Source organism: Prunus dulcis, chromosome 6 (genome assembly GCF_902201215.1).
Source record: "Prunus dulcis chromosome 6, ALMONDv2, whole genome shotgun sequence".
Lineage (NCBI taxonomy): Eukaryota > Viridiplantae > Streptophyta > Magnoliopsida > Rosales > Rosaceae > Prunus > Prunus dulcis.
Genome location: NC_047655.1, coordinates 4,165,928 through 4,184,572, shown reverse-complemented (window position 1 = coordinate 4,184,572; position 18,645 = coordinate 4,165,928). Strand labels below are relative to the sequence as shown.

At 39.0% G+C, this 18,645-nt stretch overlaps 5 protein-coding genes and 1 pseudogene across 7 annotated transcripts; 5 read left to right on the top strand and 1 right to left on the bottom strand.

Moving 5' to 3' along the window:
- The first annotated feature begins 723 nt into the window (after positions 1–723).
- Positions 724–3,736, top strand: LOC117629703 (E3 ubiquitin-protein ligase CHFR). 2 transcript variants are annotated; one of them, XM_034362270.1, is made up of 2 exons: positions 724–900; positions 2,078–3,736. In XM_034362270.1, the coding sequence occupies exon 2, from the start codon at positions 2,085–2,087 to the stop codon at positions 3,471–3,473; it is 1,389 nt and encodes a 462-aa protein (XP_034218161.1). In that variant the 5' UTR covers positions 724–900; positions 2,078–2,084; the 3' UTR covers positions 3,474–3,736. The 2 variants fall into 2 exon arrangements, with proteins under 2 accessions (XP_034218161.1, XP_034218162.1); XM_034362271.1 differs by having other exon boundaries at positions 725–860; positions 2,076–3,736.
- Positions 3,737–3,925: 189 nt separating this feature from the next.
- LOC117629527 (pleckstrin homology domain-containing protein 1-like) lies at positions 3,926–4,882 on the top strand. The gene has a single exon (XM_034362032.1). The coding sequence runs from the start codon at positions 4,117–4,119 to the stop codon at positions 4,552–4,554; it is 438 nt and encodes a 145-aa protein (XP_034217923.1). The 5' UTR covers positions 3,926–4,116; the 3' UTR covers positions 4,555–4,882.
- A 3,895-nt stretch (positions 4,883–8,777) lies between these two features.
- LOC117629533 (UDP-glycosyltransferase 71K1-like) lies at positions 8,778–10,574 on the top strand. The gene has a single exon (XM_034362042.1). It carries the CDS (start codon positions 8,884–8,886, stop codon positions 10,330–10,332), a length of 1,449 nt encoding a protein of 482 aa, XP_034217933.1. The 5' UTR covers positions 8,778–8,883; the 3' UTR covers positions 10,333–10,574.
- A 200-nt stretch (positions 10,575–10,774) lies between these two features.
- Positions 10,775–12,252, top strand: LOC117629763 (annotated as a pseudogene).
- Positions 12,253–13,609: 1,357 nt separating this feature from the next.
- Positions 13,610–15,328, bottom strand: LOC117631838 (UDP-glycosyltransferase 71K1-like). 2 transcript variants are annotated; one of them, XM_034365158.1, is made up of 2 exons: positions 14,732–15,328; positions 13,610–14,623 (listed from the first exon to the last, which is right to left on the bottom strand). In XM_034365158.1, exons 1-2 carry the CDS (start codon positions 15,279–15,281, stop codon positions 13,713–13,715), a joined length of 1,461 nt encoding a protein of 486 aa, XP_034221049.1. In that variant the 5' UTR covers positions 15,282–15,328; the 3' UTR covers positions 13,610–13,712. The 2 variants fall into 2 exon arrangements, with proteins under 2 accessions (XP_034221049.1, XP_034221050.1); XM_034365159.1 differs by having other exon boundaries at positions 13,610–14,608.
- Positions 15,329–16,378: 1,050 nt separating this feature from the next.
- Positions 16,379–18,638, top strand: LOC117632652 (pentatricopeptide repeat-containing protein At2g29760, chloroplastic). The gene has a single exon (XM_034366196.1). It carries the CDS (start codon positions 16,394–16,396, stop codon positions 18,608–18,610), a length of 2,217 nt encoding a protein of 738 aa, XP_034222087.1. The 5' UTR covers positions 16,379–16,393; the 3' UTR covers positions 18,611–18,638.
- Positions 18,639–18,645: the final 7 nt, after the last annotated feature.

Sequence of the window (18,645 nt, the reverse complement as noted above, 5' to 3'; positions counted from 1 at the left end):
ACCTTAAATCAACAATCAGGTCACAAAAATAATCAAAACTAGTAAGAATATCATGAGAAGTCGCTGTCAGTCGAGACTCGAGAGAGATTTTGTCCGACCACTCAAATGATACATGGCTGGTCCTGCACAGAGAAAAATTGATTAGTTAAAGTAAATTTTCACCCAAAAAAATTGACAACTACACCAACCACAAAAATGAGTAATGCGATGAACAAAAACTTGGTGCAAAGCAAATAGAATAGAAACTTATCAAGGATTGTTTGTTAATCATTTCAATTTTAGTTTTTAGTTTTTATTGTTTGTGCTAGAGTATAGAAGAAAAAAAGGGATAATGAAAGTGCGAATGAGAGCGAAAATAGGATTAAGAGGGAAAATAAAGGGGGAAGATGGGAGGGATGAGTAATAAAAGTAAAACAAAAAAACTGAAATCTATTTGAAATTGTTTTCACTTTTGTTATTCATTCCTCCCATCCTCCCTTCTCATACTCTCTCACAATCTCATCTTAAATCTCATTCTCATTTTAATTTTTCTCATATTCTAGCATAGAAAATAAAAAATAAAAAATAAAACTAAAATTGAAATGGTTATCAAGCGAGCCATGACTTGTTATGTTTTATTTTGGGTCGAAACAAACTTGGTTACGTTGTCAAGATCAAAACTTTTGGCGAACCCACTACAAGAATACAATAGCGGGCCGAGTCTTGACAAGCCCAATACTTAGTGTTTGCTCTTGTCAGTTATCTCTGTCTTTTTGGTTACAGAGCCTTCTGCGGCACTCTACTTTTGCTGACGCAGTTCTCTTCTTCTTCTTTAAATCAGTTCTTGGGGCTCTGTCTGCGGCAGTTTCACTCATTCCCACTATTACCATCTGACCTTTCAGCCTTGTTTTGTTCCCACAGGTATCGCTTTCTTCAGATCTTTTTTGTTTCTTGTTTTTCTTTTTGTGTGGGTTCATAATCTCATTTCTAATTTCTTGTAATGGCTGGAATTTTGTTGCGGTTTTATGGATAGAAAAATCTGGTAATGTTCTCTAGACATAGGTTTTAGTACTGCTTGAAGTGGTTCAAATACTTGGAAGGATTCAAGTATGAAACTTTGGCTAAAGTTGCTAACTTTTTTTCATTTTTTATTATCAGGGTTTAAATTTTGGTTTTTTATTTATTTACAATTTTCCTTGGTGAAACCTATCAGTTCTTCATAACCTAATAGATACTTCAATATCCTGTATGTAAAATCCTGTGGAGATTAGGGCATGCAAGAAAGCAAGAACAACAGTGATGGCATCTTGAGGGAGAAGGTTCAAAACTAAGACCATAGAGAAAATATGATATACGTACATGTGGTTCTAGATATGAATGTTTGGATCTTTGATGAATTGAAATTTTTGGGGGAAATCAGCACATACAATTTCTGTGGTTTAACAATCTTGGAGTCCCGGTATTAATTCAAAATTGAGAAAATGGCTTTCTTAGAATGACAATTCTGGCTCCACCCATTCACAAATTACAAAACCCTAAAATCAGTTTGTATGTGTTCTATATATGAATCGTAGAATGAACCATTTCCGGCCAGAACTGCTGCCATTGCTGGAGACCCCTTTTCTCAAGCCTTTTTTACTCTCTTGTTAATCGACACGTACTGTCTTCCATGAAATTTTCTTGTATGTGGTTATGTTCTGAGTTAAGAGCTTTTATATTTAATTGGAACTGTTATGCTTCAATTTATGCGGTTGTAAGACTTCTGAATTTTGAAGTTGGTCTGTTTGTTGGTGTTGAAATGTTTGGTTGGTGTGGCTGGATACGGTAGCATATTTATTGGAGCTGACTATTTGCATTCACGGAAAGAAGTTTTTTGAGTGCCAAACTGACTTGTTTTAAGTTTGTGTTTGGATGTGGAGAGTTTTATGATTGGTAAGAATTTGTTGGTTGATTAAATATTTAATGAAGTTTTTCTCTGTGGCTATTAAATAGTTGAACGGATATAATTATTTTGGACTTGTTTAATGAAAACAAAAATGGTTGTTTGCTTATCTCTGAGGTTTAAGTTAAAGGTTTCTGGGTTCCTTTGTGAATATAGGCAAGGGATGGCGGAAGTTGGAGAAAGCTCAGGTGCAAAACCTTCTTGCGAAATCTGGGCCAAGCTTGTTCCATCAGACTCAAGATATCCAGATGTTGAGATTAGCTTAGACGAGATTGTAATTTGCTCAGAGATCATGTTCTCTTCTACTGACAAATGGAAGTGGTGCAAAATAACAAGGAGCTCAGACCATTCTTCTGCCACCATACAAAATAAAAGTTCAAATGCAATATTTGTTGATGGGACTGTAATCCAAGCTGAAGACACTGTTGTTATCAGATGTGGAAGTGAAATTACTTCAGGTCCTGATAAGGAAGGGTACTTAAGCTACAGGTTCAATGTATTGCCTGGTCCTGAAACTTGTCAGAAGCAGTTAAAGATTTCTATGGATGTTGAGCATGCAAAATGCTGCATTTGTCTGAATATATGGCATGAAGTTGTTACTGTTTCTCCTTGCTTCCATAACTTCTGCAATGGATGCTTTTCAGAGTGGTTAAGGAGATCACAGGAGAAACGCTCAAGTGTACTCTGTCCCCAGTGTCGAGCCGTTGTCCAATTTGTTGGAAGAAATCATTTCCTGCTTAACATTGCGGAGGAAATACTAAAAGCAGATTCTTCACTAAAACGATCTGATGAAGAAGTGGCAATTTTAAATTCCTATGCAACAATACGATCAAATCTTGTCGTAAGCTCTGGAAAAAGCCTTCGTGGGAAAAGGGCTCGCTCAGAAGTGAACGAGGCAGTTGATGATTCACCACTTCCATGCCCTCAATGTGGTACTGAATTTGGTGGGTTTCGCTGCAATCAAAACACTATTCATCTGCAATGTCAAGCATGCGGAGGAATGATGCCTTCGCGAACCAATATCAGTGTACCTCAACACTGTTCAGGATGTGATAAGGCATTTTGTGGTGCATATTGGAATGCACAAAGGGTTGGACATAGTGATTCTCATCGCATGTGCAGTCGGGAGACTTTTAAACCAATCTCAGAACACACCATCTCTAGAATTCCTACTTCGGCACACGAAAACAATCGACACGAACAAGTTATCACTGAGAAGTGTATTGCACAGTTGGGGAGAACATTGCAGGATGTTATAGCAGAATGGATTGCAAAGTTGAACAACAGAGAAATTGACCGGACAAGGATGCCGCTGAATCATGCTGAGATGATAACTTCTGGGACACCTACGTGCAACAATTGTTATGACAAATTGATCTCATTCCTCTTGTACTGGTTTCGGATTTCGATTCCCAAAAATCATCTACCTCCGGAGGCATCAAACAGGGAAAATTGCTGGTACGGATATGCATGTCGAACGCAGCACCATAATGAAGAACATGCTCGCAAAAGAAATCATGTTTGCCGGCCAACTAAGGGTTCTAATATGTAGATTCTCGTTTTAATCTGTTTGGGCATGGTGTGGCCGATTACCCGTGAATTAGAAGTTTATTGACAAGCTTAACCTCTCTGATCTACCAGCTGGCCACAATTTATGGACACACCCTCACTTTATGTCGACTCTTCTGTTCTTGGTGTAGTGGTACTTTTCTTTTCAAAATTGTCGTTTCCAGTGAAAAGTTGCAATGTCTTAAATTCGACATTCGAATTCTATTCCCCTATTGACATTTAGTAGTTCTTTTATTTCCAAAATTATCAGTTCTTAAGTTCGAATTCCTTCTCCGTTAATAATAAAGAATAGAAGTCCTTTTTTGGTTGGAAAAAAAACCGATTTTAAGCTTTTTTATTTTATTTTTATTTTTTATGATAGGTTTTAAACACAACAACTTACACAACAAAAAAGTTGTTTTGTTTTGTGTGAAATATCTAAATTCCGAACAAAACGATGTCGTGTCGGGTCTCCACAAGCTGGCAAATCTCTCCGGCTGCGAAATTAGACAAGGGAACTGATTCTGTTTCCGAATCCAAGCCAAAACCGAAACAAAGCCTATCTCTCTCTCTACTCTCTCTCTATCTTTCTGTCTTCAAAACCCCGTCTCTGCAAACAGCAGGCTGCAGCAACAGCTCAACCAAAAATGGAGGGGCTTTGGCGGGCCGCGACGGGCCAAGACCCGAGCCCAGAAGACTACACAGGGATAGAGTTCTGGTCCAACCCGGAACGCGCCACGTGGCTGACCAAGCAAGGCGAGTACATCAAGACCTGGCGGCGCCGCTGGTTCGTCTTGAAACAAGGGAAGCTGTTCTGGTTCAAGGATGGTCACGTTACCCGCACGTCGACACCGCGCGGCGTGATCCCGGTGGGCACGTGCCTGACGGTGAAGGGCGCCGAGGACGTGGTCCACAAGCCTTGCGCCTTCGAGCTCTCCACCAACACCCACGACACCATGTACTTCATCGCCGACTCGGAGAAGGAGAAGGAGGAGTGGATCAACTCCATCGGACGGTCCATAGTCCAGCACTCGAGATCGCTCGCGGATTCCGAGGTTGTCGACTACGATAGCCACCGAGGGTGATCGTCTTCTGAAAAATCGATTTTCATGGTACAGTAATAGCATCGCAGTATAATTATTTTTCTTTGTTCTTTTTCTACTTAAAAAGGAAATAGTTTGTTTGATGCAATGTTTCTCTTAATTGTTGAAGTTTGGTGCTTTTTTTCTGGTTCTTCTTCTTATCAATGGACAATTCAGGCTGAATTTTGTTTATCTGTTGCTTGTTTATACATATTTTGTGTAATTGAGATCAATTTGGGTGAGTTTTGTGAGTTCTTTTAGGTAATTTGAAAAAAGAGATCGAACTTTGATAGTGTAATTTGTGAAAGTTGTGATTTGGTTCTGCTAGCTAGTTGAGGTTGGCAGATGGAATACAGCTAATTTCTCAGAAGAGTGCTTGGTGCTTGTAGGATTTGCATTCAATTGGACTGTGTATAATTGCGGGTTTGGTTTTTGAATTTCTACGCTTTAGTCGGCGGATCATTGATGTCTTGGAGTTGAGTCAACCTCATATTGTGATCATGTTTGAAAATGAACAACTTGTCTGAGTAGTTTTCTATGGCTGTGTGCACTTCTTGAGGTTCTATCACTAAATCTTGGTCAGATGGTTTAGCCAAATATTCTCATTATGCTTGCTACCATCTAGTGTCATGGATAGAATTCACTCTTGTTGGGTTTGGATTAGTGAATTTAGAAGAAGAGATTTGGATTTTGATGTTTTGGTATAAGTTATTAAGCTAGTTTTTAGAAGTATTAATATCTGATAGTGGTGAATTCAACTGTGATCCATTTCAAATCATTGCCAAAATGAAAGTTAAATCCTCATCTTAAATTCACACATCCAAAGGTAAAGAGATTGTTTGTTAATATAGAGTCGAGTCTATTCAAGCATAATGTATCCCATATGCCCCAAGAATGTGTCTTCGATTTAGTCAAAACCAGAGAAGATGAAATTTCCATAGTATTTGTGATTACTAACAAAACATAGAAGAAGTCTCAACATTGAAATTCAAAACAAGGTGTTTAGCTACAAATGTATAAATTAAGATTTGAAATTCATTAGAGTTGATTTATAGTTGCAGCAGAGTTGGGGCAGATTGTTGACTTCCCTCAATTGTGTATTCAATTGTTGAAAGATGGTTCCTTAATTTTCAAGCCATGTATGATGTATGCATTTCTCGAGTTGGAGCCACGTGCTTGTAACTTATATTTAGTGATGACAAACACCTCAAAGTCTACGTGGCTGGGTCAGTGCTTTACCCCAATTCTCACCCTCCTGTAAGACGAGCACAATGTGCTCGGCTCTAACGGGCTTTTGGGAGTTCCACACACCACTAATGCGTCTGTCCCGCAGACATGTTGCAGAAAGGATACTTAGAACAGATTGAGGGGATGGGGTCTTCTTTGGATTGGCTGCGGAGGTGGAGGCCGTAGCCACACCGTAGGAGGCTTTATATATCTGACTGAAATGGAGAAATTGAGAGCTTGGCCTACATATGAAGAACAACTGCGCAATGCATTTAGGATTAGCAGCAGTGAATATAAAAGTGGAGTAGGAATATGATAGAGATCTTGTGCGGCCAACACGATTGAGATAGTGAGATGTGTTGTGGCTGGTGATGGTGATGGTGAGTTGAGGAAGAAGGTGAGAGAGATGGAAGACATGGCCAGGAAACCTAGTGTAGAAGGTCGATCTTCTTTCATTAAGTTAGACAACTGCTTTGACAATATAGAGATGATCATGGTGATTCAGTCAATGCAAATTTTTTTCTGTACATCTTGCAATCTATCTTTTACATTATAGTTATCAGATCTTAGCAATGTTAATGATAGTAATTTAGGTTAATTGTCATTTTAATTTAAGTTCTTGATTACCTATGTGACTATGTCAAACCTTCCCTTCTTTCTTCACCGATTCCGACAGAAATGAAAAATTGGCCTTTTTTCCATGGCTCTACTTTCTGAGGAACAGAGTAACTAGTGGCAAGTCATTAGTTGCTGCTGTCCTGTCTTTTACAATAATGCATGTGATGTGTGTGCACAATGGCTATTATATTGGGGGACCATGCCCCCAGAATTAATCTTCTGCAAAATGAGCTTGACGTGGATTACGGCAGCAGTGACGTAGGTGTAAAATGTAATGTCATGGAGTACGTCAGCAGGGACGCTTAAACCATTTATTTCTAACAATAGTAAATTACTCGAATGGTCCTCAAATTTGTAAGCGATTTACATTTTGATCTTTCAATTAAATTATTAGTTCAAATTGTACATAAATTCTATATTAATCGCTATATTGGTCCTACCGTTACATTTTGTCAATATTGCTGTTAAATATGAGGGCAAATTGGTCATTTTATATGTTAAAAATAAATAAATATTAAAAAATGAAATAAAAACTATCTCTCTCTCTCTCTCTTTTTCCACAACCCAAGAGTGGTACCAAGAATTGGAATTCCAACAATTGCACTTAAAATCAGATGCTCCAAAAGTGTTGCATTTCCAATTTTTATAGGCTAGGGCAACCTTTAGAGAACTCCAAAGGCCCTGCATCAGATTCCCCAACATAACCCAAAAACATCCATCTCACATTTTGACTATACTGGCCAACATAACTAAGTCCCAAATCAGTCAAGCCCCCAGCACGGAGATACAAAGCAAACCTTTTGAGCTTAGCACAGCCCCTCAAAAGAGCTCAAACCCCATTGCCAAGTGGTAAATCTGTTATCGTCTCTTCTCGGTCAAGCAAGACAAGTCGAAAATCACAAAGATTCTTAAAATACCTGGAGGGTCTACCGTTGGATGGGCTTGACTATGAGTCGATACTGGGACAGTGATGTGAGAATCCGGTGGGAGTAGCCGGGCCTCTGTTGCTGGACGGAAAAGAGTACATGGTGCCTTTGGCGACGACGGAGAGTACCTTGGTGGCCAGCATCAATAGAGGCCTTCAGCATCCTCCACGAAGACGCCATGACCAGAGCTCCAATTGTTAGGTTTGGCTATGCCGTTAGGGCTGTAGAGCTCATGTTATTCAACAACAACCTAGACCCTCTTTCCCTCCCCCTTGATTTCCCTTTGTTGTTGAGAGACAACCACCCACCACCCACCACCCACCACCCACCACCCTCCTCCCCACCTCCTAAAATCACAGCCACTGTCAATTTCTCACCCTCAAAGACGCCGAAATTGCTGAGAGGATTTTGGGGATTTATGCCCATATGGAGAGGTCTGTGGGAATGGGGGAGAAGAATCGAAGGGGGGGTTGGGTCTCATTATTTTTTTTTCTCTTTTTCTTCAATTATTTCTAATTTTTTATTTGTTTTTTTTTCTCTTTTTCTTCAATTATTTCTAATTTTTTATTTGTTTTGACGTTATTTTATTTGTTAAGTATGAAAAGTCGTATTTATCTTAAAATTTGGTTATGTTTAACTGAAAATTAGACGATTGGATCAAATAGACGATTAAAATAGAGTTTATGTATAATTTAGAGTAATAATTTAATTGAAGGATCAAAATGTAAATTGCGTACAAATTTGAAAACTATTTGAGTAATTTACCCTTTCTAATAATACATTGCCCTGTATTTCTCCATTAAATACATTTATTAGCACGGTACGCTGACTGAGGTCGTCAAAAGCGGTGAAGCTTTCAAACTTGAGAAACAAGAAGGTTGGTTTAATTTGTTTAATATTTTCTTCCTTGAAGAGTATGCATGTAATGGTCAAATCAGTACACCAGATTATTTGATAAAAGACCTATATGGCCATGTATCCTTGTCGAATAATTTGGCATGTTATGTGGTCTGGATATTTTGATGCGGTCAATCTGAATCATTGGTCAAATGAGTTATATTCTTTTTTAAATATAATAGAAAAAAAAATTGACAATTTAAGGAATTCCTCAAATAAGCTCAATCAGAGAGCTTCAGCTCATTATATATTGTATTTCACTAATTCAAATTGTCTAATTTGTAGATATTCATTCAAAAGATCATCTCTATAAAAAAAATCACTTAAGTTTGATATCATTTGACCATTCAATTAAATGATTGAAATTTGAGTACTTTTTTGAAGTACCGTATTTATTGATTTTGTTAGTCTTAATGATTTTCAATTTATCTAATTTTTTGCCAGAATAATCTATTAATAAAGACTTGAAAAATAGACGATCTAGATAGTTGAAAAAAAATTTATAAGATACTCTAAAAGATGTCTTTCAAATAAAATTATTTGAGGCATGCTCGCTTATATATATTTGTGCGTGTGAAATTTGCCAAGGAAGTAGAGAGACGGAGTAGAACATAAGTGAGATAAAAGCAAAGGAGAAAGAGAGACGTTGAAAAAGTCAGTTGAGATGAAGAATGTAGAAATAGTGTTCATCCCAGTACCAGGTTCTGGCCACCTTGTATCAACCTTGCAATTCGCAAAGAATCTGATCGATCGAAATAATACGATTTCGATCACCATTCTTTCTATCCCATCACCCTTCCCTTCCTCTTTAAGTTCATACACAAACTCCCTTGTAGCCTCAGAACCCAGAATCCGACTAATTGATGTCCCTCAACCTCCAGCAAAACCACCTTCAATCGAGTCATTCAAATCACCAGCAAAAAGATTCTCTCTTTACATTGAAACCCACCTGCCCAATATCAGAAACATCATCACAGAAATTGTCTCATCGCACGCCAAATCAGACTCTGTTCGTGTTGCTGGGATAGTGGTTGATTTCTTCTGTGCATCCATGATTGATGTGGCCAAGGAACTCCATCTTCCTTCTTACCTTTTCATGACAAGCAATACAGGATATCTTTCTTTCATGCTCCATCTTCCAGCCTATCATGAGCAAAATGGTGAAGTGCCTAAAGACTCAGATCCTGAATGGTTAATCAAAGGTATTGAAATTCCTGTTCCTCCTAGAGTTCTTCCTGTGGCTTTGACAGACGGTAGCTACTCTGCTTATGTTAAGCTTGCTTCAAGGTTTAGAGAGACCAAAGGCATTATAGTAAACACATTTCTTGAGTTAGAGACGCATGCTATCAACTCATTTTCCGATGATGATCAAACCCCTCCGCTGTACCCAGTTGGCCCGGTGATCGATGTAGACGACGGTCAGGCTCATTCCAACCTAGAGCAGGCACAGCGTGACAGGATCATCAAATGGCTTGATGACCAGCCTCAGTCCTCTGTTGTGTTTCTGTGTTTTGGAAGCATGGGGAGCTTTGAGGCAGAGCAAGTGAAAGAGATAGCTGCTGGGCTTGAGCATAGTGGGCAGAGGTTCTTGTGGGCTCTTCGCATGCCACCACCCAAAGACAAAGGCATGATGCCAAGCGATTGCTCAAACCCTGAGGAGGTTTTGCCAGATGGGTTTTTGGAGAGGACCCAGGGGAAGGGACTTATCTGCGGGTGGGCCCCGCAGGTGGAAGTCTTGGGCCACGAGGCAATCGGTGGGTTTGTTTCTCATTGTGGGTGGAATTCAATCTTGGAGAGCTTGTGGCATGGGGTGCCTATTGTGACATGGCCCATGTATGCAGAGCAACAGCTAAATGCTTTTAGAATGGTGAAGGAGTCGGGATTGGCAATGGAGATGAGGCTGGACTACAAGAAAGGTAGTGGGGAGGTGGTGGGGGCAGATGAGATTGAGAGAGCTGTGGTTGCTGTCATGGACATGGATAGTGAGGTGAGGAAGAAAGTGAAAGAGATGGGAGAGATGACCAGAAAAGCTGTAAAGGATGGTGGATCTTCGTTTGCTTCTGTGGGAAGATTTATTGAGGATGTGATTGGGAACAATTGTGGTCCCAATTGATTGGAACAACTTTCAAAGTAGTAATTATCATTTTGTTGGATCTTTGATTTGGAATTCTATTATCTATTTTATGCTTTCAAAGTATAATAAGAGTTGTTGTCTTCTTTTTTATTAAGAGAGTTATGAGATTACAGATTGTGGTTGAATTGAGTTCAATGTGTGCCAAACAAGTCCCATTTGGAAATGTAAGAATTCTAATGGTTGACTATCTACTTCTGATGAGAAGTTTCCTGTCAAAACAACTAATTGGACTTGGATACAAAATGAATAGGAACTTGATCATCTCAAAGTATCCACGTTGAAAAAACTTATAATTTGTCAAATACTGTATTTGTAGAATTTTTATTTTAGGATCATTTTAATTTGATGTATTTTAAATCTATAAAAAAGGGAATTCCAACTCGAGTGCAAGAAAACGGAGCCCCCAAGCCCGAAGAATGAGATGAAGAAACTAGAAGTGGTGTTCATCCCAGCACCAGGAATTGGCCACCTGGTGCCAGTTTTTGAACTTGCCAAGCGCCTAATTGGTCATGATGACAGAATTTCAGCCACAATCCTTGCTATCAAATCAACCTTCCCTTCCTCTGTAGATTCAAAAACCAAATCACTTGCTGCCTCAAATCCCCAAATCAAACTTGTTGATGTCCCCAAGGTAGACCCACCTCCACAAGAATTATATATCAAAGTCACCAGTAAAGTATTTCTCTCAATATATTGAGTCACAAGCCCCATGTCAAAGACATTGTCACTAACATTAATCTCTCATCACCCCAAGCCAACTCCTTCGACTCAATCCAATTCCAAGTTGGTTTGGTTGTTGATTTCTTTTGTGTGTCCATGATTGATTTGATGTGGCCAATGAGCTCCATCTTTCTTGTTATTTGTTTATGCCAAAAAATGCAGGATCTCTTGCTTTCATGCTTCACCTTCCAAAACCAAATAACCAGATCACTGCTGAGATTAAAGGCTCCGATCCTGAGATTTTGATCCCTGGTATTATCATCCCAGTTCGTCCAAGTGTTTTGCCTTCATCTGTGACAGATGGCAGTTTCTCTGCTTATGTTAAGCTTGCAGAGAGATTTAGAGGGACCTTCAAAAGGTATTGTAGTGAATACATTTGTTGAGTTAGGGACACATGCTATCAAATCTTTCTTAGGTGGTCAAAGTCAAAGTCAAACCCCTCCAGTGTACCCAGTTGGGCCAGTGATTGATCTCAAGGGTGGTCAAGCTGATGATCCGTCCAACTTGCCCAAGGGTCAACATGACAAAATTATCAAATGGCTTGATGAACAACCTCAATCATCTGTGGTGTTTTCATGTTTTGGAAGCATGGGGAGCTTTGGTGCAACCCAAGTGAAAGATGGGTAGATCTTTCACTTGGGTTAGCAGAGGAGTTGAGTTTGGTGTACCCCAAGGCAAAACCACCCGGGCAAGCAATAGCTCAAATTCTGAGGACATATTGCCAGATGGGTTCTTGGGTAGGGTTCTCCAAAGAAAGGGGATTTATATGTGGGTGGGCTCCACAGGTGCAGGTCTTGGCCCACAAGGCAACTGGTGGTTTTGTGTTTCATTGTGGGTGGAACTCGATTCTGGAGACCATGTGGCATGGTGTGCCTATAGTGACATGGCCAATTTCTGCAGAACAACAGCTCAATGCATTTAGGATGGTGAGGGAATTAGGGTTAGCAGAGGAGTTGAGGTTGGATTATAGGAAAGGCAATATGAGCTTGTTATGGCAGATGAGACTGAGAATACTGTGACAAGAGTAATGGACAGAAACAGTGAGGTGAGGAAAAAGGTGAAAGATATGGTAGAGAAAAGGAGGTCAGAAAAGCAGCAATGGATGGTAGATCTTCTTTCATTTCTATTGGAAAATTCATTGATGATATGATGGGATTTGGTCAGATTTGGAAGGGTTGATCTCTTCTTGATCAGTGGAAAGGCTTCAACAATAAATTTGTTCATCAAACTCTGGCCTTTTCTTGTTTAGGGATTATGTGATCAACATATGTTTTCATTATTATTCAATGGCAAGTGTTTCTCTTTCTATTGCAGTACACAAGTAGATGTCTAGAAACTTTCACCCTTCCTCTACTAATCTGTATATATTTAAAGTGTATAATCGTGCATCTATACTATAATAAATTTCTAATAATTGAAACTATTTTCAAAATATATTTAGAAATTAAAAATAATTTTAAAGGCCACAAAAGTATTTAAGATAAGTAAATGTAATTAATTAGTATTTATTAAGTAATTTATTAAATTAATTAAAATACTTAAATATAAATATTCATTAAAATAAAGAATAATTAAAATATATAATATAATTAATATAATTAAATAAGGCTAAGATATTACTTAATTACAAATATTAAACTAAACAAACTAATTTTGTATAAAATAAAATAAAAACAAAGTCCACAAAATAATTTAAAATAATTAATTACTTTTATTAAGTAATTGATGAAATTCTTAAAATATTTAAATACTAATTATTTAGTAAAGAAATAATAATTAAAATATAATTAATTAAAAAGGCTAAGATATTACTTAATGACAAAAAGGAAAACCATTTTGTGCAATATAGCCACGCGGCTATGCTGTTAACATATTAATATATATTCTAAAGGTATCGCCATGCGGCTATACTCTTTAAATATTCGTATATATTTAAAGAGTCTAGTCGACCGGCTATACTTTTAAAATATATTCGAATACATTTACAGAATCTAGCAGCGAGGCTATACTATTAAAATATCAATATATATTCTAACTGTATAGCCGGTCGGCTATATTCTTTAAATATTCGAATATATTTAGAGAGTATAGACGACCAGCTGTACTGTTAAAATATTAGTAAAATTTATAGAGTTTAACCGTCCGGCTATACTTTTAAAATTTCAATTTATATAGTATAGGCGTGCGGCTATACTCTTATAATTTCTATTTATATATACTCTTATAATTTCTATTTATATAGTATAGCCGTGCGGCTATACTTACCACTTATTGTATTTAATCCGTATAGCCGTACAGCTATACCTTTAAAATATTCTTTTTACATAGTATAGCCGCTGGCGATACTGTTAAAATTTCTATTTACAGCGTAAGGCCGTGCGACTATACCGTTAAAATTTCTATTTATAGAATATAGCCGTTCGGCTATACCGTTAAATTTCTATTTATAGAGTATAGCCGTGCGGCTCTGCAATCTTTCCGTGCTTAGTTAACAGAAAAAAAGAACATTGTGATTGTGCTCATGATTGCTGTAGCATAGTTTGCAAAAGTCGTATATTGAAAACATAACAATAGTTTATACAAAATTCCTAAACAAGGATCCAACAACATGATAATTACTATTTTGAAAGTTGTTCCAATCAATTGGAACCACAATTGTTTCCAATCACATCCTCAATAAATCTTCCAACATAAGCAAAGGAAGACCCACCATCCTTCACAGCTTTTCTGGTCATCTCTCCCATCTGTTTCACTTTCTTCCTCACCTCACTCTCCTTGTCCATGACAGCAACCACAGCTCTCTCAATCTCATCTGCTCTCACAACCTCACCACCGCCTTTCTTGTAATCCAGCCTCATCTCCAATGCCAATCCCAACTCCTTCACCATTCTAAAAGCATTCAGCTGCTGCTCTGCATACATAGGCCATGTCACAATAGGCACTCCATGCCACAAGCTCTCCAAGATTGAATTCCATCCACAATGAGAAACAAACCCACCGGTTGCCTTGTGGGCCAAGACTTCCACCTGCGGGGCCCACCCGCAGATGAGTCCCTTCCCATGGGTCCTCTCCAAGAACCCATCTGGCAAAACCTCCTCAGGATTTGGGCAATCGATTGGCATCATTCCTTTGCCTTTGGGTGGTGGCATGCGCAGAGCCCACAAGAACCTCTGCCCGCTCTGCTCAAGCCCAACAGCTATCTCTTTCACTTGCTCTGCGCCAAAGCTCCCCATGCTGCCAAAACATAAAAACACAACAGAGGACTGAGGCAGATCATCAAGCCATCTGATGATCTTGTCACGCTGTGCCTGCTCTAGATTGGAATGAGCCTGACAGTCCTCGAGATCGATCACCGGTCCAACTGGGTACACCGGAGGGGTTTGGCCGTCATGGAAAAATGAGTTGATAGCATATGTCTCTAACTCAACAAACGTGTTTGCTATAATGCCTCTAGTCTCTCGAAATCTCGAAGCCACCTTAACATAAGCAGAGTAGCTACCATCTGTCAAAGCCGCAGGCAGAACTCTAGGAGGCACTGGATGGACAATACCTTGTTGGAGAAATTTGCAAAATATAAGAAGTATTTGAAATTAAATCCAAAAGATAGCTTCAAGGGCAATAATCAATGTCCTCATTTTTTTTTTTGGTTACAACATACCTGAAATTAACCATTCTGGATCGGAGTCTTTTGGCTCAACTTCGTTATGTTTATGCCGGATCGGAAGGTGGAGCATGAGAGCTTGATATCCTGCATTGTTTGTCATGAAAAGATAAGTGGGAAGATGGAGTTCCTTGGCCACATCAATCATGGACACACAGAAGAAATCAACCACCAGCCCAGCAACATGAATTGAATCCAAACTCTCGCTAGCATGGGATGATGAGACGAGGTTGGTGACGATTTTCTTGACATTGGGTAGGTGGCTTTCAATGTAAAGAGAGAAAGATTTTGCTGGTGACTTAAATGAGTCTTGTGCAGGTGGGTGCTCTGGTTGAGGTTTTGGGACATCAATGAGTTGGATTTTGGGCTCTGAGGCTGCAACAGATTTTGCATAAGAACTTAAGGTGGTAGGAGAGGCTGATTGGATTGCAAGAATGGTGATTGAAATTCTTTCCTCTCGAGCGATGAGTCGCTTTGCAAATTGCAGGGTTGATACAAGGTGGCCGGAACGTGGTGCTGGGATGAACACAAGTCTTACTTTCTCCATCTCAACTGATCTCTCTCTCTCTCTCTCTCTCTCTCTCTCTCTCTCGATTGACGATTAATGAATGAAATATAATTAGACAACGTATATATATATATAATGTGTAGTTGTTATCTTCTTGAGCTAAGGTAATACGAAACTAATTAAACATTAATATTTGTTGTTCTTATCCATTGTTCATTTGTTCAAAGCTTCACCACTTTTACTGAACTCAATTGTGACGTGCTAAGATTGTATTGGATGGGAAATCATGACCTGTTGAGAACTTGGCAATTTTTTATGTCTACTCTCGCATTAGCATTAGCAAAAAATAAAGTTAAAATGAAACAGAAAGAAGAGTGATTGCATAAATACATCACTATTGTCGTACTCTTGTTGTAACGGGGGATGCCCTCCACTGTAAAATAACTTGACAAATCTATGACGATTTCGACTAAAAAGAAGACAAAAAATCACACCTGCTGCTTAGGTACGGAACAAGAATGAAAGAAAGGTGATGATATATAATATGTATTACTATTAAATTAACCAATGAAGTCAAAACTAGTTAGTATTATTAGTGTTTAAAGTAGTTAAATGGTAAAATATTGATCTTTGTTTGTAAGAAATGATGTCAAACCCACAAATTTGTTAAATAATTATGTTAAGTTGAGTCGTATAGAAGATTTCTAATAGTTAATGTATGTGAATTAGATTTCGTCCACTCTGTGACAAAATTTTTTAAAAAATTATTTATTAATCGCTGACTTTTCTTCTCCCTACCTTGTATTTGATAAATCAAAATTTTTTTTCCTTACTAATTCTGCACTTATGCTTAAAACTATATCGTTTTAGATTGTTAAATCTAACAGTCAAACCTCAAGTGACATTTTTTTTAAACATAAGTGGAAGATCAAAACCAAAAGACATCCATTCCATACGATGGAATTCCCTCCCATTCTATAATTATTCTTTGTTTTTTATAAATATGTGAATACATTAAATAAATAAATAAAATAAAAAAATCACACGTGACGTGGCACGCGATTGTGATAATGATAGATCATATCACATCCACATAATGGGGTTTGGAACCTAAAGAGAATGGAGGTACTGTGAGACTGACCACAGAAGAGATGGCTTCTCTAAGCACCCCACTTATCTCTCTGCCACGTCACCCAAACTCTTCGTCCCCAACCTTCAGTACCGACCTTCGTTTCTCAAGCCACCCAGCTCTTTCACTAATAGACCAATGCACCAGCATAAAGCAGCTAAAGCAAGTCCATGCCCAAATGCTTCGTACAGGTGTTCTCTTTGACCCGTACTCCGCCAGCAAACTTATCACCGCCAGCGCTCTCTCCTCGTTCTCGAGCCTCGATTATGCCCGCCAGGTGTTTGATCAAATTCCGCAACCAAATGTCTACACTTGGAACACCCTCATTCGCGCTTATGCGTCTAGCTCCGACCCGGCTGAAAGCATCCTCGTATTTTTGGAAATGCTTGATCACTGTTCTGAATGTCCCGATAAATATACTTACCCTTTTGCGATTAAAGCGGCTTCGGAGCTCCGGGCTTTGCAGGTTGGAAGAGGTTTTCATGGCATGGCAATAAAGGCCTCGCTTGGGTCGGATATTTATATTCTTAATTCGCTCGTTCATTTTTATGGGTCGTGCGGGGATTTGGATTTGGCACGTCGGGTTTTCGTGAAGACTCCTAAAAAAGATGTTGTCTCTTGGAACTCTATGATCACAGTTTTTGCGCAGGGGAATTGCCCCCAGGAGGCATTGGAGTTGTTTAAGGAAATGGAGGCGGAGAATGTGAAGCCGAATGATGTAACGATGGTCAGCGTGTTGTCAGCTTGTGCAAAGAAGGTGGATTTGGAGTTTGGGAGGTGGGTTTGTTCACATATTCAAAGGAATGAAATTAAAGAGAACTTGACTTTGAACAATGCTATGCTTGATATGTACGTGAAATGTGGGAGCGTTGAAGATGCAAAAAGATTGTTTGATAGGATGCCAGAGAAGGATATTGTTTCGTGGACTACCATGCTTGATGGGTATGCTCAGTTGGGGAACTATGAGGAGGCTTGGCGGGTTTTTGCCGCAATGCCTAGTCAAGACATTGCTGCTTGGAATGTGCTCATTTCTTCTTATGAACAAAGTGGTAAGCCAAAGGAGGCTTTGGCTGTTTTTAATGAGTTGCAGAAAAGCAAGAGTCCTAAACCTGATGAAGTCACACTGGTTAGCACTCTAGCAGCGTGTGCTCAATTAGGAGCAATTGATCTTGGTGGGTGGATACATGTTTACATAAAGAAGCAGGTGATGAAGTTGAATTGTTACCTCACAACCTCGCTTATAGATATGTATGCAAAGTGTGGGGATCTAGATAAGGCACTTGAGGTATTTAATTCGGTAGAGAGGAGAGATGTATTCGTCTGGAGTGCCATGATTGCTGGTTTGGCGATGCATGGGCAAGGGAGAGATGCATTGGAGTTTTTCTCAAAAATGCTAGAAGCTAAGGTGAAGCCCAATGCTGTGACATTTACCAATGTATTATGCGCTTGTAGCCACACAGGTTTGGTGGACGAGGGAAGAACATTTTTCTATCAGATGGAGCCAGTTTACGGGGTTGTGCCTGGAATAAAGCACTATGCTTGCATGGTCGATATTCTTGGTCGTTCTGGAAATTTGGACGAAGCTGTAGAGCTGATAGAAAAAATGCCAATACCTCCTACTGCTTCTGTATGGGGAGCTCTTCTTGGGGCCTGTAAACTTCATGGGAATGTTGTGCTTGCTGAAAAAGCTTGTAGTCATTTGCTTGAGTTGGATCCCAGAAACCACGGAGCCTATGTACTCTTATCCAATATCTATGCTGAAACAGGGAAATGGGATGAAGTTTCTGGGTTAAGGAAGCATATGCGAGATGCAGGGATAAAGAAAGAACCTGGTTGTAGCTCAATCGAAGTCAATGGTAGTGTTCATGAATTTCTTGTTGGCGATAATTCTCACCCTCTATGCAAGGAAATCTACTCAAAGTTGGATGAGATGGCACTGAGATTGAAGTCAAATGGATATGTGCCAAACAAGTCACATCTACTGCAATTTGTTGAGGAAGAAGACATGAAGGACCATGCCCTAATCCTTCACAGTGAGAAATTAGCCATTGCCTTTGGGCTTATTAGCTTGAGTCCATCTCAACCAATTCAGGTTGTGAAGAATCTTCGTGTTTGCGGAGACTGCCACTCAGTTGCTAAGCTTATATCTAAGCTTTATGATAGGGAGATATTGCTGAGAGATCGATATCGGTTTCATCATTTTAGAGACGGGCACTGCTCATGTAATGATTATTGGTGAAAATACAAGGTTTTTGCTAGACCATAAACCTCAAA

Coding starts and splice junctions, on each gene's coding strand:
- LOC117629533 (XM_034362042.1), top strand. CDS start 8,884: ATGAAGAATGTAGAAATAGTGTTCATCCCAGTACCAGGTTCTGGCCAC.
- LOC117629527 (XM_034362032.1), top strand. CDS start 4,117: ATGGAGGGGCTTTGGCGGGCCGCGACGGGCCAAGACCCGAGCCCAGAA.
- LOC117629703 (XM_034362270.1), top strand. CDS start 2,085: ATGGCGGAAGTTGGAGAAAGCTCAGGTGCAAAACCTTCTTGCGAAATC.
- LOC117632652 (XM_034366196.1), top strand. CDS start 16,394: ATGGCTTCTCTAAGCACCCCACTTATCTCTCTGCCACGTCACCCAAAC.
- LOC117631838 (XM_034365158.1), bottom strand. CDS start 15,281: ATGGAGAAAGTAAGACTTGTGTTCATCCCAGCACCACGTTCCGGCCAC. Junction 14,624..14,731: donor TCCAGAATGGTTAATTTCAG/GTATGTTGTAAC, acceptor TTCTCCAACAAG/GTATTGTCCATCCAGTGCCT.